This window comes from Podarcis tiliguerta (assembly GCF_965153285.1).
Source record: "Podarcis tiliguerta genome assembly, chromosome: 10".
NCBI classification, from domain to species: domain Eukaryota; kingdom Metazoa; phylum Chordata; class Lepidosauria; order Squamata; family Lacertidae; genus Podarcis; species Podarcis tiliguerta.
Genome location: NC_139543.1, coordinates 18,267,769 through 18,283,692, shown reverse-complemented (window position 1 = coordinate 18,283,692; position 15,924 = coordinate 18,267,769). Strand labels below are relative to the sequence as shown.

Below are 15,924 nucleotides of genomic sequence, written 5' to 3'. Positions count from 1 at the left end.
GGCACGTCGTCAACCCACAGCGTTCGCATCCTGAAGCGCCGTGTCTGCGCAAGCGCGTGAAGCGATTTAGCTATTCTGCGCATGTGCTAGCGGCGAAACCTGGAAATAACCCGTTCTGGTACTTCCGGGTTTGCCACAGTGTGCAGCCTGAAAACACGTAACCAGAAGAAGAAGAAGAAGAAGAGTTTGGATTTGATATCCCGCTTTATCACTACCCTAGGGAGTCTCAAAGTGGCTAACATTCTCTTTTCCCTTCCTCCCCCACAGCAAACACTCTGTGAGGTGAGTGGGGCTGAGAGACTTCAAGAAGTGTGACTGGCCCAAGGTCACCCAGCAGCTGCATGTGGAGGAGCGGGGAAGCGAACCCAGTTCACCAGATTACGAGACTACCACTCTTAACCACTACACCACACTGGCTCTCGTATCAGAAGCAATCGTATCATAACGTATGACTGTATTTGCTCCATAGGCCAGACTAAGTCTCCAATGAGTTCCCATTTAAGTATGGAGGAAGCTACACCCCAGGAGAGGAGTTTTGATTTTACACACCAGGCATGTTTCCGAATGAGACAGACCATAAACATGACACACATATTGTGAATGTTTGGGGCCAAAGCAGACCCTCCAACATGTAGAGGCTGAAAATCAGGATGCATATATTCCTGCCCATGCTTCTGCAGAATCACATGCCCCACACATGCCATTTTGGGTTCCACACTCTCACACATTTTGGGGCACTGCGCTGAGAGCACAACACCCCAAAATGGGATGCCCCAATTTAATCGGGGCAGTCGAAGGGTATGCCAGAGCTGAAAGACAGTAACTCTGGTGAGATTCAAGCTAGTCTTGCCAGCTCTCATTTTGCTTACTACTCTGGTACACCATAAACCCTTAGGAAAGGGCAGCCCAGAACATTTTGCTGCCTGAGGCAAAGGACCAAACATGACCCTCCCCTTTCTATGGGCAGAAGCTGACCAGACAGGTAGTTGAATCTCACTTACACCCAGTGTTTTTTTCGGGGGGGACGGGGACACAGGGGTACGCATACCCCTAAGCATTTTGTGAATCTGATGGGAGAAAAAACTTTAAAAATTAAAAAATTTAGTTTCTTCTCTAGCACGGTGAATCGTCAGTTCTGTTGCTATCCCCGATAGCGACCTCTTTTCCTGTCATGGTGTTTCCTGAGTCTCAGACAGAATGAGAGTTCCCCTAAACATTTTTAAAGGAAAAAACCACTGCTTACACCTGAGGAAAGTAGACATGCTTAGGGAAGACTAGAAAGGCTGTACTGGCTCACTCTGTGTAATGGTTGGGCTGGCCGCATCTGAGGAGATGCTACTGACTGCAAAACAGCTCAAGGACAATAATTTAGATAAAATCGCAACACACAAAATTCATTTGCTGTGAATTTCACAAAGCCTTCTCCCACCCCCACTCCCCGGCCTGAACTTTTTCTTCATCATCTGAGCACTACCAAGGAAAAGGCAAAAAAAAATTTCAGGGTACATTGCAAAGCCTGAACTGTAGGGGAAGAAAAAGTATTCTCTAAACTCCAAAGCGTGAAGGAAAACAACATCCACCGAATTTCCTCAAGTCTGACATTTGTGGAATGTCACGCTGGGACGTAGGTGGAGGACATATTGAAAGCCTTCTGCACTTTGAACAATCTGTGCAGTTTCTGGAAGTGGCTGTGTGGGTTGGTGTTTTTTAAGAGAGTGGAGAAATATTCTTCAGAGTGCGGAGGGACTAGAGAGGGCCAAAGATTACCAACGATACATGACATTTTATTCTAGCTATGTGGTCTTTACACCAGGGGTGAGGAGGATAACAGGGTCTACTTTGGCACTATTGATTTCTCTCTCTTTCTTTCTAGATCCCTGAGGTCCACCAAGCAAACTTAGGTGCAAAACAGTTGGCTTGGCTGGGTGGCATAGATGTCAACTTTTCCTTTTTCTTGTGAGGAATCCTATTCGGAATAAGGGAATTTCCCTTAAAAAAAGGGAAATGTTGACAGCTATGTTGGGTGGACGTATTCTAAGGATTAAGGAACTGCATGCTTTTGAGCTCAAGAATTTGTGAGCAGTAGCAGAATCAAGTTCATAAATCCTTTCAAACAAAATACAGAATTGCCCCCCCCCCCCCCGTATTCTTTTTCGGCTACCTAATTTAAATGAGAAGAAAGCTTTTTCGTCTTTGCTGCAGTTAAATAATAGAGATTTTGATTATTTACTGCAGGCATAGGCAAACTCCAGCCCTCCAGATGTTTTGAGACTACAAACCCCATCATCCCTGACCACTGGTCCTGTTAGCTGCGGTTGATGGGAATTGTAGTTCCAAACATCTGGAGGGCCAGAGTTTGCCTATGCCTGATTTACTGCAATACACTCAAAGATCAACTAGAAGACTCAAAGCAACTTTCTGACTACCTTTCTTTTATGCTATACTTTTAAATAGAGGAGGCCAGGATTAGTCATGCCCACAGAATGGAAGATGGCTGGATCCCTAAGGTTGTGTTCTACAGGAAGCTGGCATCAGGCAGTGGGCTCATTGGCAGACCAACTCAGCGTCTGCAAATGTGACCTGAAGGATGGCAATATTAACTCCACCATGTGGGAAACCCTTTCAGACAACCACAGTGAGGCACCAGTGGCGAGGGCAATTGAGGGAACCCACATTGTGCGCGTGATGTCAGGACTTTGGGAGGTAGCGGGGTCAGAACCGAACATGGCAGCCGTGTGGCTCCAATGGCTGGCAGCTCCTCCTCTTCCTCCTCATAAATAAATACATAAATAAATTTATATCCCACCCATCTGGTTGGGTTTCCCCAGATACTCTGGGCGGCTCCCAACAGAATATGAGAAACACAATAAAACATCAAACATTAAAAACTTCCCGAAACAGGGCTGCCTTCAGATATGTCTTCTAAAAGTCAGATAGTTGTTTATTTCCTTGACATCTCATGGGAGGGCATGCCACAGGGCGGGCGCCACTACCGAGAAGGCCCTCTGCCTGGTTGCCTGTAACCTCACACTGCCAGAAGGCCCACGGAGCTGGACCTCGGTGTCCGGGCAGAACAATGGGTGTGGAGACGCACTTTCAGGTGCTGCCACTGGTGGCAGGAGATGGAGGAGAAGGAGCCGGCCACTGGAGGTGTGCCGTGGTGGGCCCCACACTTCACCTCTGCATTTTGCGGACATTGAGGGGGGCACGGTCTCTACACCAAAAATATAGGACGGGGCAAAAGGGCTTGGCACCCCTGACCAGGAGACAGATAGTCAGGTTGTGTATCCACAGCAGTGATTGGAGGGAGAATGACAGCTGGGAGGAGCACTGAGAAAAGAAATTGTGTATCTGCAGCAGCACAACTGGACGCCTTCATCTGCAACAAAACATGTCTTTCCTGTAGCGATCTCTATGGCCGCAGCAGGTGCTGTGATTCTCCAATGGTTTGACTTCATCCCCGAAGGCACACTCTTCCATTGTCTCCCAAGAAAGACGGATGCTAACAACTAATAGAGAACAACAAGTCTGGGAAATGATATATAATGAACAGAAAAAAATGTTGAAAGTGACTTTTCCTAAGAAACCAAAAGCTTTTCTTTTAGGCACTATAGGGTCAGAGATCCCGAACGACCAGACAAAACCATTTATGTACGCTGCCATGGCTGCGCAGAGTCCCTTAGCCCAGAAATTGAAAGATGGTACAACTCCAACCGAAAAAGAGTGGCAGACAAAATTGATGAACAACGCCGAAATGGCAAAACTTACAGGAGGAATTAGAAACCAGGAAGAGGAGAATGGGGAAAGTTTATAATTTGTTTGAAAAGCTATTGTGAACAATTACATACATTGGTAGGATTGGCAGAAAACTTGTAGCAAAAAAATTGAACTATGGATCGACAAAGGATTTATAAAAATAGAGTTATGACAGAGATGCAGAGGGGGAAATCATTACATTAAGATCCACAATGGGGGGGAGGGCAGTCAGAAGGGATTATATGTTCATGTATTTAATTCTTTTGTTTATGTAAAATTGAAAATGCAAAAATAAAATTTATTTTTTAAAAAGAGAACAACAACTTTTGGACTATCAGTATTAGTACTCCAGCATTAACTCTAAAAGCAGGTAGTCTTTGTTGAGGAAATTGCCCATGTCTAGTAGGAACACAAAGGGACGCGGGTGGCGCTGTGGGTAAAAGCCTCAGCGCCTAGGGCTTGCCGATCGAAAGGTCGGCGGTTCGAATCCCCGCGGTGGGGTGCGCTCCTGTCGTTTGGTCCCAGCGTCTGCCAACCTAGCAGTTTGAAAGCACTCTCGGGTGCAAGTAGATAAATAGGGACCGCTTACTAGCGGGAAGGTAAACGGCGTTCCGTGTGCTGCGCTGGCTCGCCAGATGCAGCTTGTCACACTGGCCACGTGACCCGGAAGTGTCTGCGGACAGCACTGGCTCCCGGCCTCTAGAGTGAGATGAGCGCACAACCCTAGAGTCTGTCAAGACTGGCCCGTATAGGCAGGGGTACCTTTACCTTTAGTAGGAACACAACACAAGTTGTTTACTACGGTCTCAATTCATATTTTATGGCTTTGTTATTGATGTTTTGATATTGTGACCGGTATGACACACAACCAAGAACCTGCCTAGGGTCCAGGCATTTCAACAGCCCCTCCAAATTAGTTTTTCATTTGTACAGACTGTTCACCATTGAACATGTTAAGCCTCAGAGGTGACTGAAAATGCCCAGGTCCCCTACCCTTTCCACTTTCCCATTCAGACGTTAGACACAAGAAGAAGGATCCAGGTCGACAGAGATCACAATGGTGAGCAAAGTTTGTTTTCCTCTTCCCCTTCCAGCAGCATGAAATCGATACTACAAAATTAGAACTCCCCAACCTCTGTAGAAATAATAAAAGCAGAAGGTCGCATTTGAAGAGCTGTTTGCCCTTGTGTCTCTTGGAAGAACTCCTAGTCTCTTAAAATGACAGCGCAGCTGCTCACAGAGAATTATGCAGAAAGATTACTAAATTCTGGATCCAGTTCTTAGACTATGCTGCAAGTATGACAACGAGTGGCGCTGCATCGATCAAATAGCAGCTGCTAAGACAAGCTGGCTGTATTTCAAGAGCACGCCGGCAAAATTTTCAATTTGTTCAATAATGTAATAGAAATTACATTGTGGGGGGAGGGCAGAGGGGATCTTATTTCATCCCCCCCATATCATCTCAAGAACCACCAAAGTGCTGACTATTGGGGATATATATATATTTCTTAGTTTGCAAAAATACAGTGGTACGTCGGGTTACATATGCTTCAGGTTACATATGCTTCAGGTTACAGACTCCGCTAACCCAGAAAGAGTACCTTGGGTTAAGAACTTTGCTTCAGGATGAGAATAGAAATCGTGTGGCGGCAGCGGGAAGCCCCATTAGCTAAAGTGGTGCTTCAGGTTAAGAACAGTTTCAGGTTAAGAACAGACCTCCGGAACGAATTAAGTTCTTAACCCGAGGTACCACTGTACTTGGAATGTCTCTTTTTTCAAGTTGCGTTTTCTACAGATCAGTTTCATCAGTTTTGAGACATGGTTGCCCAATGGTTGCCATCAATTTGATTTGAACTGATTTTATAATGAATTGTTTTTAGAATGCTGTATTATTTTACTTTTGTTAGCTGTTCTGAGCCCAGCTTCAGCTGGGGAGGGCGGGATATAAATAAATTATTATTATTAGTGTTACATACAGTGTTAGGCTAGGAAGAAAACAGGGGGAAAGGTGGGGGGGGGAATGGTGAGTGGGTTGGGGTCGGCTGGCAATGCTTCTATTCTTCTACTTAGTGTATGTGTGGGGTTTTGTGTCAGTGTCCCTTGTGTGGGTTCTCTTACTATACGCTTGCATCTTCCAAGATCATAATGCCCACTCACATCATAAAGTGCTCATAACCCACCTACTCTCTGCAGCCAGATGCATCATAGCTAGACACTGGAGAGACCTGTCAGGAGTAAGCATGGACCAATGGGAAGCAGCCTTATTAGAGAAGCTAACTGTTATGTACTGAGTTGAATAGGATCCAAAAGGCAGCAGTCTGATTGGTCCTAGAACTCCTAGAACAATAGGATTCAGAATGCAGCAGTCTGATTGGCCCTAGAACAATAGGGTCCAGAATGCAGCAGTCTGATTGGTACACAGGATCCAGCCAATCCAGCTCCAAATGGAAGTGAATCTGCAACCTGATTGGTCTACAGGTGAATCCCGGAATTAGCCAATCACGTGGGGCCCATTGTGTAAATATTGTATATAAAGCAGACATTCTGGTTTATATACTTCCATTCCTCCTCACCACTATGAGCTGAATAAAGAGCATGAAATCCACTCTCGACTCCGTGTATATTTCACTAGCCAATAAACTGAAAAGGGGACAAATAGAAGATGCTTTCACCCCTGTATGGTCCCCCTTTATCACATACACAGCCCAACAAGAAAACAAAAAAAAAAATCCACCGACAAGCATACGGGTACTTTGGGGCACAAAAAGTCCTTTGAGACGTGGGGTTCTTTGGAAATCTGTAACCATGAAAACACAGATGTTTGTATGGCTCTGAATGCTGCTCACAGGGCGCAGACAGTGAACCAAGAACCAAGAACTCACATTATGGTCCTTTTGGTTTTAGAATTAGGGGCGTTTTTCCTTGCTGTTTTTATATGGATCGCTGCTGATGGTTTTGCAGCTTTCTTCTCGGCAGCTTCTCATTTCTCATTTCTATTGTGATTGTTTTGACTTTTGCTTGTTTCTAATTTCTTTTTAAAGGCGTTTAAACTATGTTGCTCACCGCTCAGATAAAGTTATTGGGCGGTATACAAATGCTGTTCATAAGTAAAAAAAAATAATAAATAAACTTCCTACTTTTATACGTTCTCTGCAAGCAACTAGCTGGCCGCCTTTGAAATGCTGGAAGAGATAAAGCTCTTGGTCGGATCCTGCAGGGTTTCTGTGCCTTTTCCCACATAAAACAGTGATTGCAATTACCATTACCAAGAAACATGACATGGAAGGTCAGAATACACATGATATGGATTCCCTTGAGTAGGACCTCCTGGTTTAAAAACGAAGTGTTAAAAAGCAGTCACTGTGATATGTGTTTGTGAGGGGGACCGGGCAAGGATCAGTCCTGGATCAGTCCTTTCATGGTGGGGAGGGTTTTTAACAAAGCCGTTTTCCCAATTAAAATCTTTCCTTTTTTAACGTTTGGTAACGTTTTGATAACTTGTTAGAAGCTGCCCAGAGTGGCTGGGGCAAGCCGGTCAGATAGCTGGGGTACAAATAAATTTATTATTATTACTTATTATTATCTCTTTCAAACATCACTCCTCCAGCAAGGACACCGCAAGCAAAAGGTAAAAAAGATAAAGAACCCCTGGATGGTTAGGTCCAGTCAAAGGCGACTATGGGGTGCGGTGTCCATCTCGCATTCAGGCTGAGGGAGCCGGCGTTTGTCCACAGACAGCTTTCCAGGTCATGTGGCCAGCATGGCTAAGCAGCTTCTGGCATAATGGAACACTGTGATGTAAACCAGAGTGCATGAAAGCGCCGTTTACCTTCCTGCCACAGCAGTACCTATTTATCTATTTGCACTGGTGTGCTTTCAAATTGCTAGGTTGGCACTGTGGTCTAAACCACTGAGCCTCTTGGGCTTGCCAATCAGAAGTTTGGTGGTTCGAATCCATGTGATGGGGTGAGCTTCCATTGCTCTGTCCCTGCTCCTGCCAACACCACAAGTAACACACTGGTACCTGTATGTTTTATATTGCAGGGAACTGAACAGCTTTGTACAAGATGGTGGCAGCAGGGGAATGGCTAAAATGTCTCCTTCTACAACCCTGCCATTCCCATCAAAATCCCTCCCTCCCCACGAATGTTTGCTATTAAAATCCTATGCCCTGAATTGCTGCATCCTGTTTAGTTTGGCCACTTCTATCTTTCCAGAAAAAGAGATGCCGGAACTCAACATAAATGTCTCCCTTGTTCTCTTATAATGGTAATGGCACTGCCCAACTAAGAGGTGCTGGAACTGAGTTCCGGTTAGTTCCAGCTGATAAAAAAAGCCCTGAGTTTGGCCCTGCGTGTGTATAAAGGTAAAGGGACCCCTGACCATTAGGTCCAGTCGTGGCCGACTCTGGGGTTGCGGCGCTCATCTCGCTTTATTGGCCGAGGGAGCCGGTGTACAGTTTCCGGGTCATGTGGCCAGCATGACTAAGCCGCTTCTGGCGAACCAGAGCAGTGCACGGAAATGCCGTTTACCTTCCCGCCGGAGTGGTACCTATTTATCTACTTGCACTTTGATGTGCTTTCAAACTGCTAGGTTGGCAGGAGCAGGGACTGAACAGGAGCTCACCCTGTCGTGGGGTTTTGAACCGCCGACCTTCTGATTGGCAAGTCCTAGGCTCTGTGGTTTAACCCACAGTGCCACCCGCGGTAGATTACTTGGGTGCAAAATCCAGAATATGGCATCTATTTCTCTTGGCGTTTTCTGTTAGTGGCAGTCACAAATGTCACTGCTTGGCAGCCCAGTCAGGTGGACAACTCATACTGGCAACCAACAGTTGCTGTTGCATGTCCTCTGTCCAGAGGGGGAAGAGAAGTTGCCAGATACCTAGTGCAGGATGAAGCAGACAAGGCACCCCAAAACATGGGAGCTGGCCATGTGTAGCAGAAATCTTGGATGAAATTAACAACAACAACAACAATAATTTATTATTTGTACCCCACCCATCTGGCTGGATTTCTCTAGCCACTCTGGGCGGTTTCCAACAAAGATTAAAAATACATTAAAATGTCACACATTAAAAACTTCCCTGAACCGGGCTGCCTTCAGATGTCTTCTAAAAGTCATATAGTTGTTTATTTCCTTGGCATCTGGTGGGAGAGCATTCCACAGGACGGGCGCCACTACTGAGAAGGCCCTCTGCCTGGTTCCCTATAGCTTTGCTTCTTGCAATGAAGGAACCGCCAGAAGGCCCTCGGCGGTGTGTTTGGTTTTGAATAGCGATTAAGCACCAATATTCAATGTGTTATATTGACTCTTGCAGAACTAGATGGATGTGGGTGGTTTTTTTGCTATAAACGTGTATTGAGATTTTCGTGATACAACAAAGGGGGGGACACTAATAAAAAGAAGTAATAAAAAAAACTGAAAAGGAAGAAAAGAGAACTGTATCATCCTCTCTTACTGCTATAACTTTTATCCCACAAAGCAATGGTTTTCAACCAGCGTTCTGTGGCACCCTGGGGTGCCTTGAATGATGGTCAGGGGTGCCACGGGCAACACTGGCCTCTGTCCCTCTTTCTTTCCTTCCCTCCTCTGGTGCCTTCTTGCATCTTTGTTTCCCAGAGTCTTAATGGCTGTTTGTTGCAGCAGCCCAGACTAGAAGCTCCCAGGCGAATGGTGCCTCTGGAGCTGGTCAGGGGGGGCTGGTTGCCAGAAGTTGAGGTGGCTTCAGAATAAGCAAGCCAACCAGTCCACCAGCCCTTACTGTTGGGAATGGACAGACAAGTCCCAGGTCCCTGTGGGGCAGTGTGAAGAGGCACCTCTCTTTGGGGCAGGGGGCGCAGCTCAGAGACCAGGGACTGCAGCAGCAGCAGCAGCCCAGAGGACTCCCAAGGAGAGGGGAGAGGAGGCTGAGGGAACACTCCACGAGGGAGGGTGTTCAAAAAAGGGTGAGAGGCTGCCAGCTCTGTCAGGCAAGGGGTGACATAACTGGGCTCCTGAGCCCCACAGGGGTGCCGCAGAAAGAATGCAGTTGGTCAAGGGAGTCATGGACTCAAAAAGGTTGAAATCCTCTGCCATACAGAAAGAGGGGAACCCTCCCAGCTCTCACCTGGAGTCATTCCTGTCTTCTCACAGCCTCTCATCCTGTGAGGTTTCTTTCCCCTTCCCCACCTCTCACGCAGGGTCCTTCAACCGATCTGTCACCTGCTTGCAATGCTTGTTGTTGTTGTTTAGTCATTCAGTCGTGTCCGACTCTTCGTGACCCCATGGACCAGAGCACACCAGGCACTCCTGTCTTCCACTGCCACCCGCAGTTTGGTCAGATTCATGTTTGTAGCTTCGAGAACACTGTCTAACCATCTCGTCCTCTGTCGTCCCCTTCTCCTTGTGCCCTCCATCTTTCCCAACATCAGGGTCTTTTCCAGGGAGTCTTCTCTTCTCATGAGGTGGCCAAAGTATTGGAGCCTCAGCTTCACGATCTGTCCTTCCAGTGAGCACTCAGGGCTGATTTCCTTAAGAATGGATGCGTTTGATCTTCTTGCAGTCCATGGGACTCTCAAGAGTCTCCTCCAGCACCATAATTCAAAAGCGTCAATTCTTTGGCAATCAGCCTTCTTTATGGTCCAGCTCTCACTTCCATACATCACTACTGGGAAAACCATAGCTTTTACCATACGGACCTTTGTTGGCAAGGTGATGTCTCTCCTTTTTTTTTTTTTTTTTTGCAATGCTTACCCAAATACAATGAGAGAATAAATAATAAAAAAAAAAACAGCTACTGAAAGAAAAAGAGAGAATAGATAAAGGGGACCTCTAGCTGGAGTCCCTGAACTAGATGTACTTTCATGCACTGAAAATGGTTCTGTGCAGATTTGTGTAGTTCTGGTCCCAGAAATGAGGGGAGTTGCAGTTTGCTTCCTTAACTCCAGAACAGAGAAATTGTGCCAGTGCACAACAACAGGTCCTCTTTCAAACAAAAGATAAATGTGTAACTGATAAAGAGAAAGCAGGACTCAGCTGACACGCTGCTGTGCTAAACCCACCCCATAAACAACGTGCTCCCTGCCTTTGCAAACCTCAAAAGCCCCAAGGCTAACTATAGGGAGACCACAACAAAGTGTTATTTTTGGCCTTGCAGAAGTTCAGGAGTGTCAAAAGCTTTGAACCGGCTCCACAGAAACAGAGAACTGCAAGACTTTATGCTGATCTTTTGGCAGCAAAGAGCCATAAACAGGCAGAGCAACATCACTCAGGCTTGCAGCGAAGACATTAAGTACACGGAGCTTATTGGGGTATGTGATAAGGGAAGAGAATGCACATTAGAGTGACAGAAGTGGAACTAGGAGAGCCCAGCCTGGTCAGGAACATCATGTTCCCTGACAAGCTTGAATCTCAACTACTGACACAAGTTGCTAAAGCACATGGGCTTTTAGGATCTGCAACAGAAGCTTGATAATGGCAATTTCCAGGAAAACTAACAGGAAAATTGAGTAGGCAGTGTGCTTCAATAGAAGTTGGAGGAAAGAAATCTGCAAAGAAATCAGGCATTTGGGAAACTAGAACGTCTGTCACCCAGGATGCATTTTTCACATACAGCTCTTTTCTTCTCCCAAATTATTTTAAAGTCGTTGTGGGCTTTGTTTTAAAACAGTTTATTCAAACTTTAACACAATTTATTCAAACTTGGGATGAACAGGCTATATCTCACATGGCTTGCACTGTCAGGAGACTGCAGAAGCTATTTGCAAGCAGTGTGTCAGCAGCAAGTTAAGATACTCATATTTTTAAAAAGTGCAGCCTACTTATGTGTCAGGTATACAAAAATATTGTAATCTTGATGTTTTTGCAGTTTGAAAGCACACCAGTGCAAGTAGATAAATAGGTACTGCTGTGGCAGGAAGGTAAACCGCGTTTCTGTGCACTCTGGATTCCATCAGTGTTCTGTTGCACCAGAAGTGGTCTAGTCATGCTGGCCACATGACACAGAAAGCTGTGTGCGGGCAAATGGCTGGCTCCCTTGGCCTGAAAGCGAAATGAGTGCTGCACCCCATAGTCACCTTAGACTGGACTTAATTGTTCAGGGGTCCCTTACCTTTGTTGTGAAGGCACTGTCATAAACACCACTGTGGACTGAGAACAAAAGAGCCAAGAGAGCTACTAAATCTCTGATTTTATTAGTATGATCAACATACTTATATGTGCAGATATGCAACTAGCAAGAAGAACCAGGAATTTCTCCAGGATATAGCAACAAACCGGTGATGGCAATAAAAATACTTGATGCTTGTGGATATAAAATCTCCTTTGTGAAATTCTATGCAATTTGGTCACCAAAAAATACGTTAAGTTTTATGCAAACGAGAGCAGGCAATACACACAGCAACTGCAAAGACAACAAGACTTTTAATGCACAGACCCCTTCCAACATTGCCTGACCTTGTAATATTAATGCATTATGCAATCTGTTGGTTTACAACAGCCATTGTTTCCATGGGAGCAGCAGGCTAGCTGTCATATTTGACCTATGGGCCAGGGCATTGGATTCCCTCCTGAAACTTATTTAAGAACACAATCCACTTTCCAATTTGAGCTAGTTATGGTAATGTTGGATTTTGCTATCCTGGCTGAAGCATAACCTGTGCATGAGCTAGAAGACAAGAAGAAAAAAAAGTCACACCACACCGTGTTTTTGAGTCAAATTAATTTTATTATGCTCCATGATGAATTGCCACCAGTGCAACATCCTATTCACTGTACATTAAAAAAAAAAGCCAAAGAGAAAGAAAATTCACATACCAAGAATTTCAGTTTGATGAAACGGAAAACTGAACGATTGAGATGCTTTCAGAGTACAAGCGGCTAGTTGATATTGTCTATGCGTAGTGCTGAGATATAGGCCTCAGGCTCATTTGCTAATTGCCAAGGCTACCTGGACAGTCAATTTAACTGGTGCATGAAGCTGCTTTGTTACAACAGTTAGCAGTAGTGATTCAATGACATGAAACGTCGCCTCCAGCCCACATGGGAAAATGCAGAAACATGCAGCTGTGACTTTGTAGCCTAACTGTAACTGCAGTCATGCCTCAAATTAAGACCGTACAATATGCTATTGAAAGCAAAACATCTGAACTTTTGTGCAATAATGTGGATACACTTTATAGGAAAACAAAACGAAACGAAACGAAAGCCTGTTGGGCAAGTGATTAATGGATTACACAAATATCTCAGACATAAAATATTAAATCTTTCCAAGTTCTCTCGACTCTAGAAGCATGTGCTTTATTCATGCTAGTAAGTAAAATCTTTGGAGGCCACCTGAGCAAGATCTATTTGAAAAATGCCCTTTATGATTACAGAGCTGGAGAGACAGCACTAAACGCTGTCCCAAAGGCCATTAACACTCCCTCTCATGTGCACATTCTTAATCCTACTTCAGAGCATTCAAATCAAGCTTCAGCCAACCTGCCCGCAGTCCTCAAGCCATACTAGCAGCAACAGTGGCTGAAAGTCTTTCCAGCAGCAGGCAGTGCTGTGGCTACAACCGCAGGGAGAGGAGGAGACCTTTAAAATTCTCCTTTCCCAAGCCGTGTGCTTAAAACAAAAGTTACCCTCATCGGAATAACGTAGCTTTGCTTCCAACACCTCCCTCTTCATCAACATAACCTTTAAAATCCTGTTTTCCTCGAGTATTAAAAATCCGGATGCTAGACATACGTTATAACTGCACTAAGATATCCAAGCCAGGTCATATTGCAGGTCCAGCCTGCCAAGATCAAGCCAACACTGGGTTTCAGCAAATACAAATTTCATCCAATATACCATGAATAGAGAAGATGGGGAGAGGGGAAAGAAGCATGTGTTAATTGTACGCCAGATATTCCTCCCTTGAAACACTGTGCAGCAGCGAGGCAAGTTGATTATTCCTAGTGTTTTCTACTTCAGTGTCTCCTTGCTGCAAGTATGGGGTTAGCACTGCCAATGCCTATCTTAAATGCAGCACCCTGCATATAAAATAGGGAGATAATCCAAACGTTAAGTCCATTAGTAAATGCGAAAATTACGATGAGAACTCAACTTTCCCCGTCGTACGTCGGAACGCGATTTCCAAGCACATCCCTTGGCGTCATTTCTAAGCGTGAGGCAAATCAAACTGCAATATGCAAGTTCAGTGCGTATAAAAAGCAGTGGTTTAAACCAACTTTGCAGTAGTGAGACCCTCTCAAAAGGCAAGCAGTTCAGTGAGCTCTACCTGGAGATTTAGCGTCCAAAGGAAACAGGGCAACATTGACCCATTATGCTTGAAGAAACCCATAGGGGTGCATGCGAGGAGTGGATCTCTGAACATTAATAGGCTGACAGGCACAGAGCCTACCCAGTCTCAGCTTATCCAGCCAAAGGGAGTTGAAAGGAAACATCAGTGAAGAATTCATGCTCATATCCCTTCTCTCCCCCACAAACTTTCCCCATCGCTTTTGGAAAGCCCGTCACAGTCAGGAGAAGTATATATTTAAGGCATCCATCCATACCTGTATAAATGCTTTCAATTTCTAGATCACAGATCTGGTGCCTAAATTGCGTTCGGTTTATACCGTAATCCATCAAGACTGCAGAGTGACACCACCTAAATTCATTTATTAGTATTCTCATGCCCTACACATTTTAAAATTAATTTAAATCCGCTATTATTCAGAGCAAACTTTATAACCACAGCCCTTCAGTAAAAAACAGCATATAAAAATAAATAAACGCCCGCAGCAGTTGCCATAAATGTAGACTCCTCCTCTTCATTGTGAAAGGTAGCTGGTAAAAATCAGAGGTGGCTTACATCAGAGGTGTCACACTCTGAAACCAACAGGGAAGTTGCTAAATTGAGCATTCAAGGTGTCAACGCTGCCCGATAGCAGGAAACACAGTGCTCCAGAATCAGGGGAAATTTTCACAACTGCTTTATTATTGTTATTATTACTTTACGATTGTTTTATGTCAGCTTAAATGCTAAATTTAAATTGCAGCGGTATGAACTGCAACGGTTCATTGTTTTATCAGCCTCACCCACGTGGCAGAGTTTCCAAGATGAAGGGGCTAAAACTAGGAGCTGCATTGCTTAAAGAATGTAGTGCTATACTAGGTTTTAATAAGAAAATTTAGATACAGAAAAAGTAGGGTATGAAAATAGTGTTTTCCTTCTTGCATTATAACTAAATACATTTAAGGTGTGTTTGTCAATCTCGCATATTACATTAAAACTCCCTTATTGATGGAATGGAAAGTGTTCACATGTACACTGAGCAACCTGGTGTAAACTTGTACACATTAATTTCGGGAGTAACTTTGTATAGGATTATGACAAACCTTTACAGATTAAATGAGGTATTGCACAGATTAATAAAAAAGCAAAAGGCAACAAAAATATACAGCAAATTGGTAGAACATTTACATGATAATTTTACAGAATCCATAGACAGAAAGTAGTTTAGTATTTCACCTTAAAAATATATATGATATATAATATACTGATCAGTCATCCCATTCATCATCATCCTCGAAATCTTCTTCATCTTCTTCATCCTCATCTTCATCTAATGGTAAGAAAAAAATTAAGTTATTTTTGCAAGAACTAAACATTCAGCAAAAGCTAGTGTTGCCATTTCCGCCCCCAGCCCCCATTTATTTGGTAATGAATGGCATTTGCACAGTAAGAAATAATAACAATAATAGTAATAATAATATGCCTGGGCATGTATGTGAAAAATTGTGACTATTTAAGTACCCAGGTCCTAAGTCGCATAGTAATTGTATATTACTTTCCTTCAGAGTAGAGTGCATATCATTTATGCCTACCCCATGATTTTTGTAATAACAGCTGACCAAAACATGATTTTATTGATGGTGGCACAGTATTAAGACCTAAGTGACAGCTTCAAAATATTTGTAATATTCCTGCTATTATCTATATACTTCTTCCAAATAAAGAAGCAATCTATCTGGTTCAGGAGAATAACCAAATAACCTATTCTTTTTTAAAATAAGGGATGCTTATGGAAACAGAAACAAGCTTCCATAAATTACACCCATTGTGTGGGTTGTGACAAGCAGTTCTAGAATTGTATAAATTAGTAAACTGTTGATTAATATAATTTTTACGGTTGCTACAAGGCTATTTTTCAA

The 15,924-nt window shown here is 44.1% G+C and overlaps 1 protein-coding gene and 1 long non-coding RNA gene across 3 annotated transcripts in view; one reads left to right on the top strand and one right to left on the bottom strand.

The window, feature by feature from the left end:
• The first annotated feature begins 223 nt into the window (after window positions 1–223).
• LOC310658346 lies at window positions 224–4,068 on the top strand. Its single transcript, XR_014502257.1, has 2 exons — window positions 224–446; window positions 3,407–4,068. It is a non-coding gene; the product is annotated as an uncharacterized lncRNA (long non-coding RNA).
• Window positions 4,069–12,442: 8,374 nt separating this feature from the next.
• Window positions 12,443–15,924, bottom strand: part of WASL (WASP like actin nucleation promoting factor) — a 34,492-nt gene continuing 31,010 nt past the window's right edge. For both annotated transcript variants that reach the window (XM_083399847.1, XM_083399848.1), the window contains one exon: window positions 12,443–15,335. In XM_083399847.1, coding sequence (XP_083255973.1) covers window positions 15,274–15,335 — 62 coding nt within the window. In that variant the 3' untranslated portion in view covers window positions 12,443–15,273. The remainder of the gene's footprint in view (window positions 15,336–15,924) is intronic.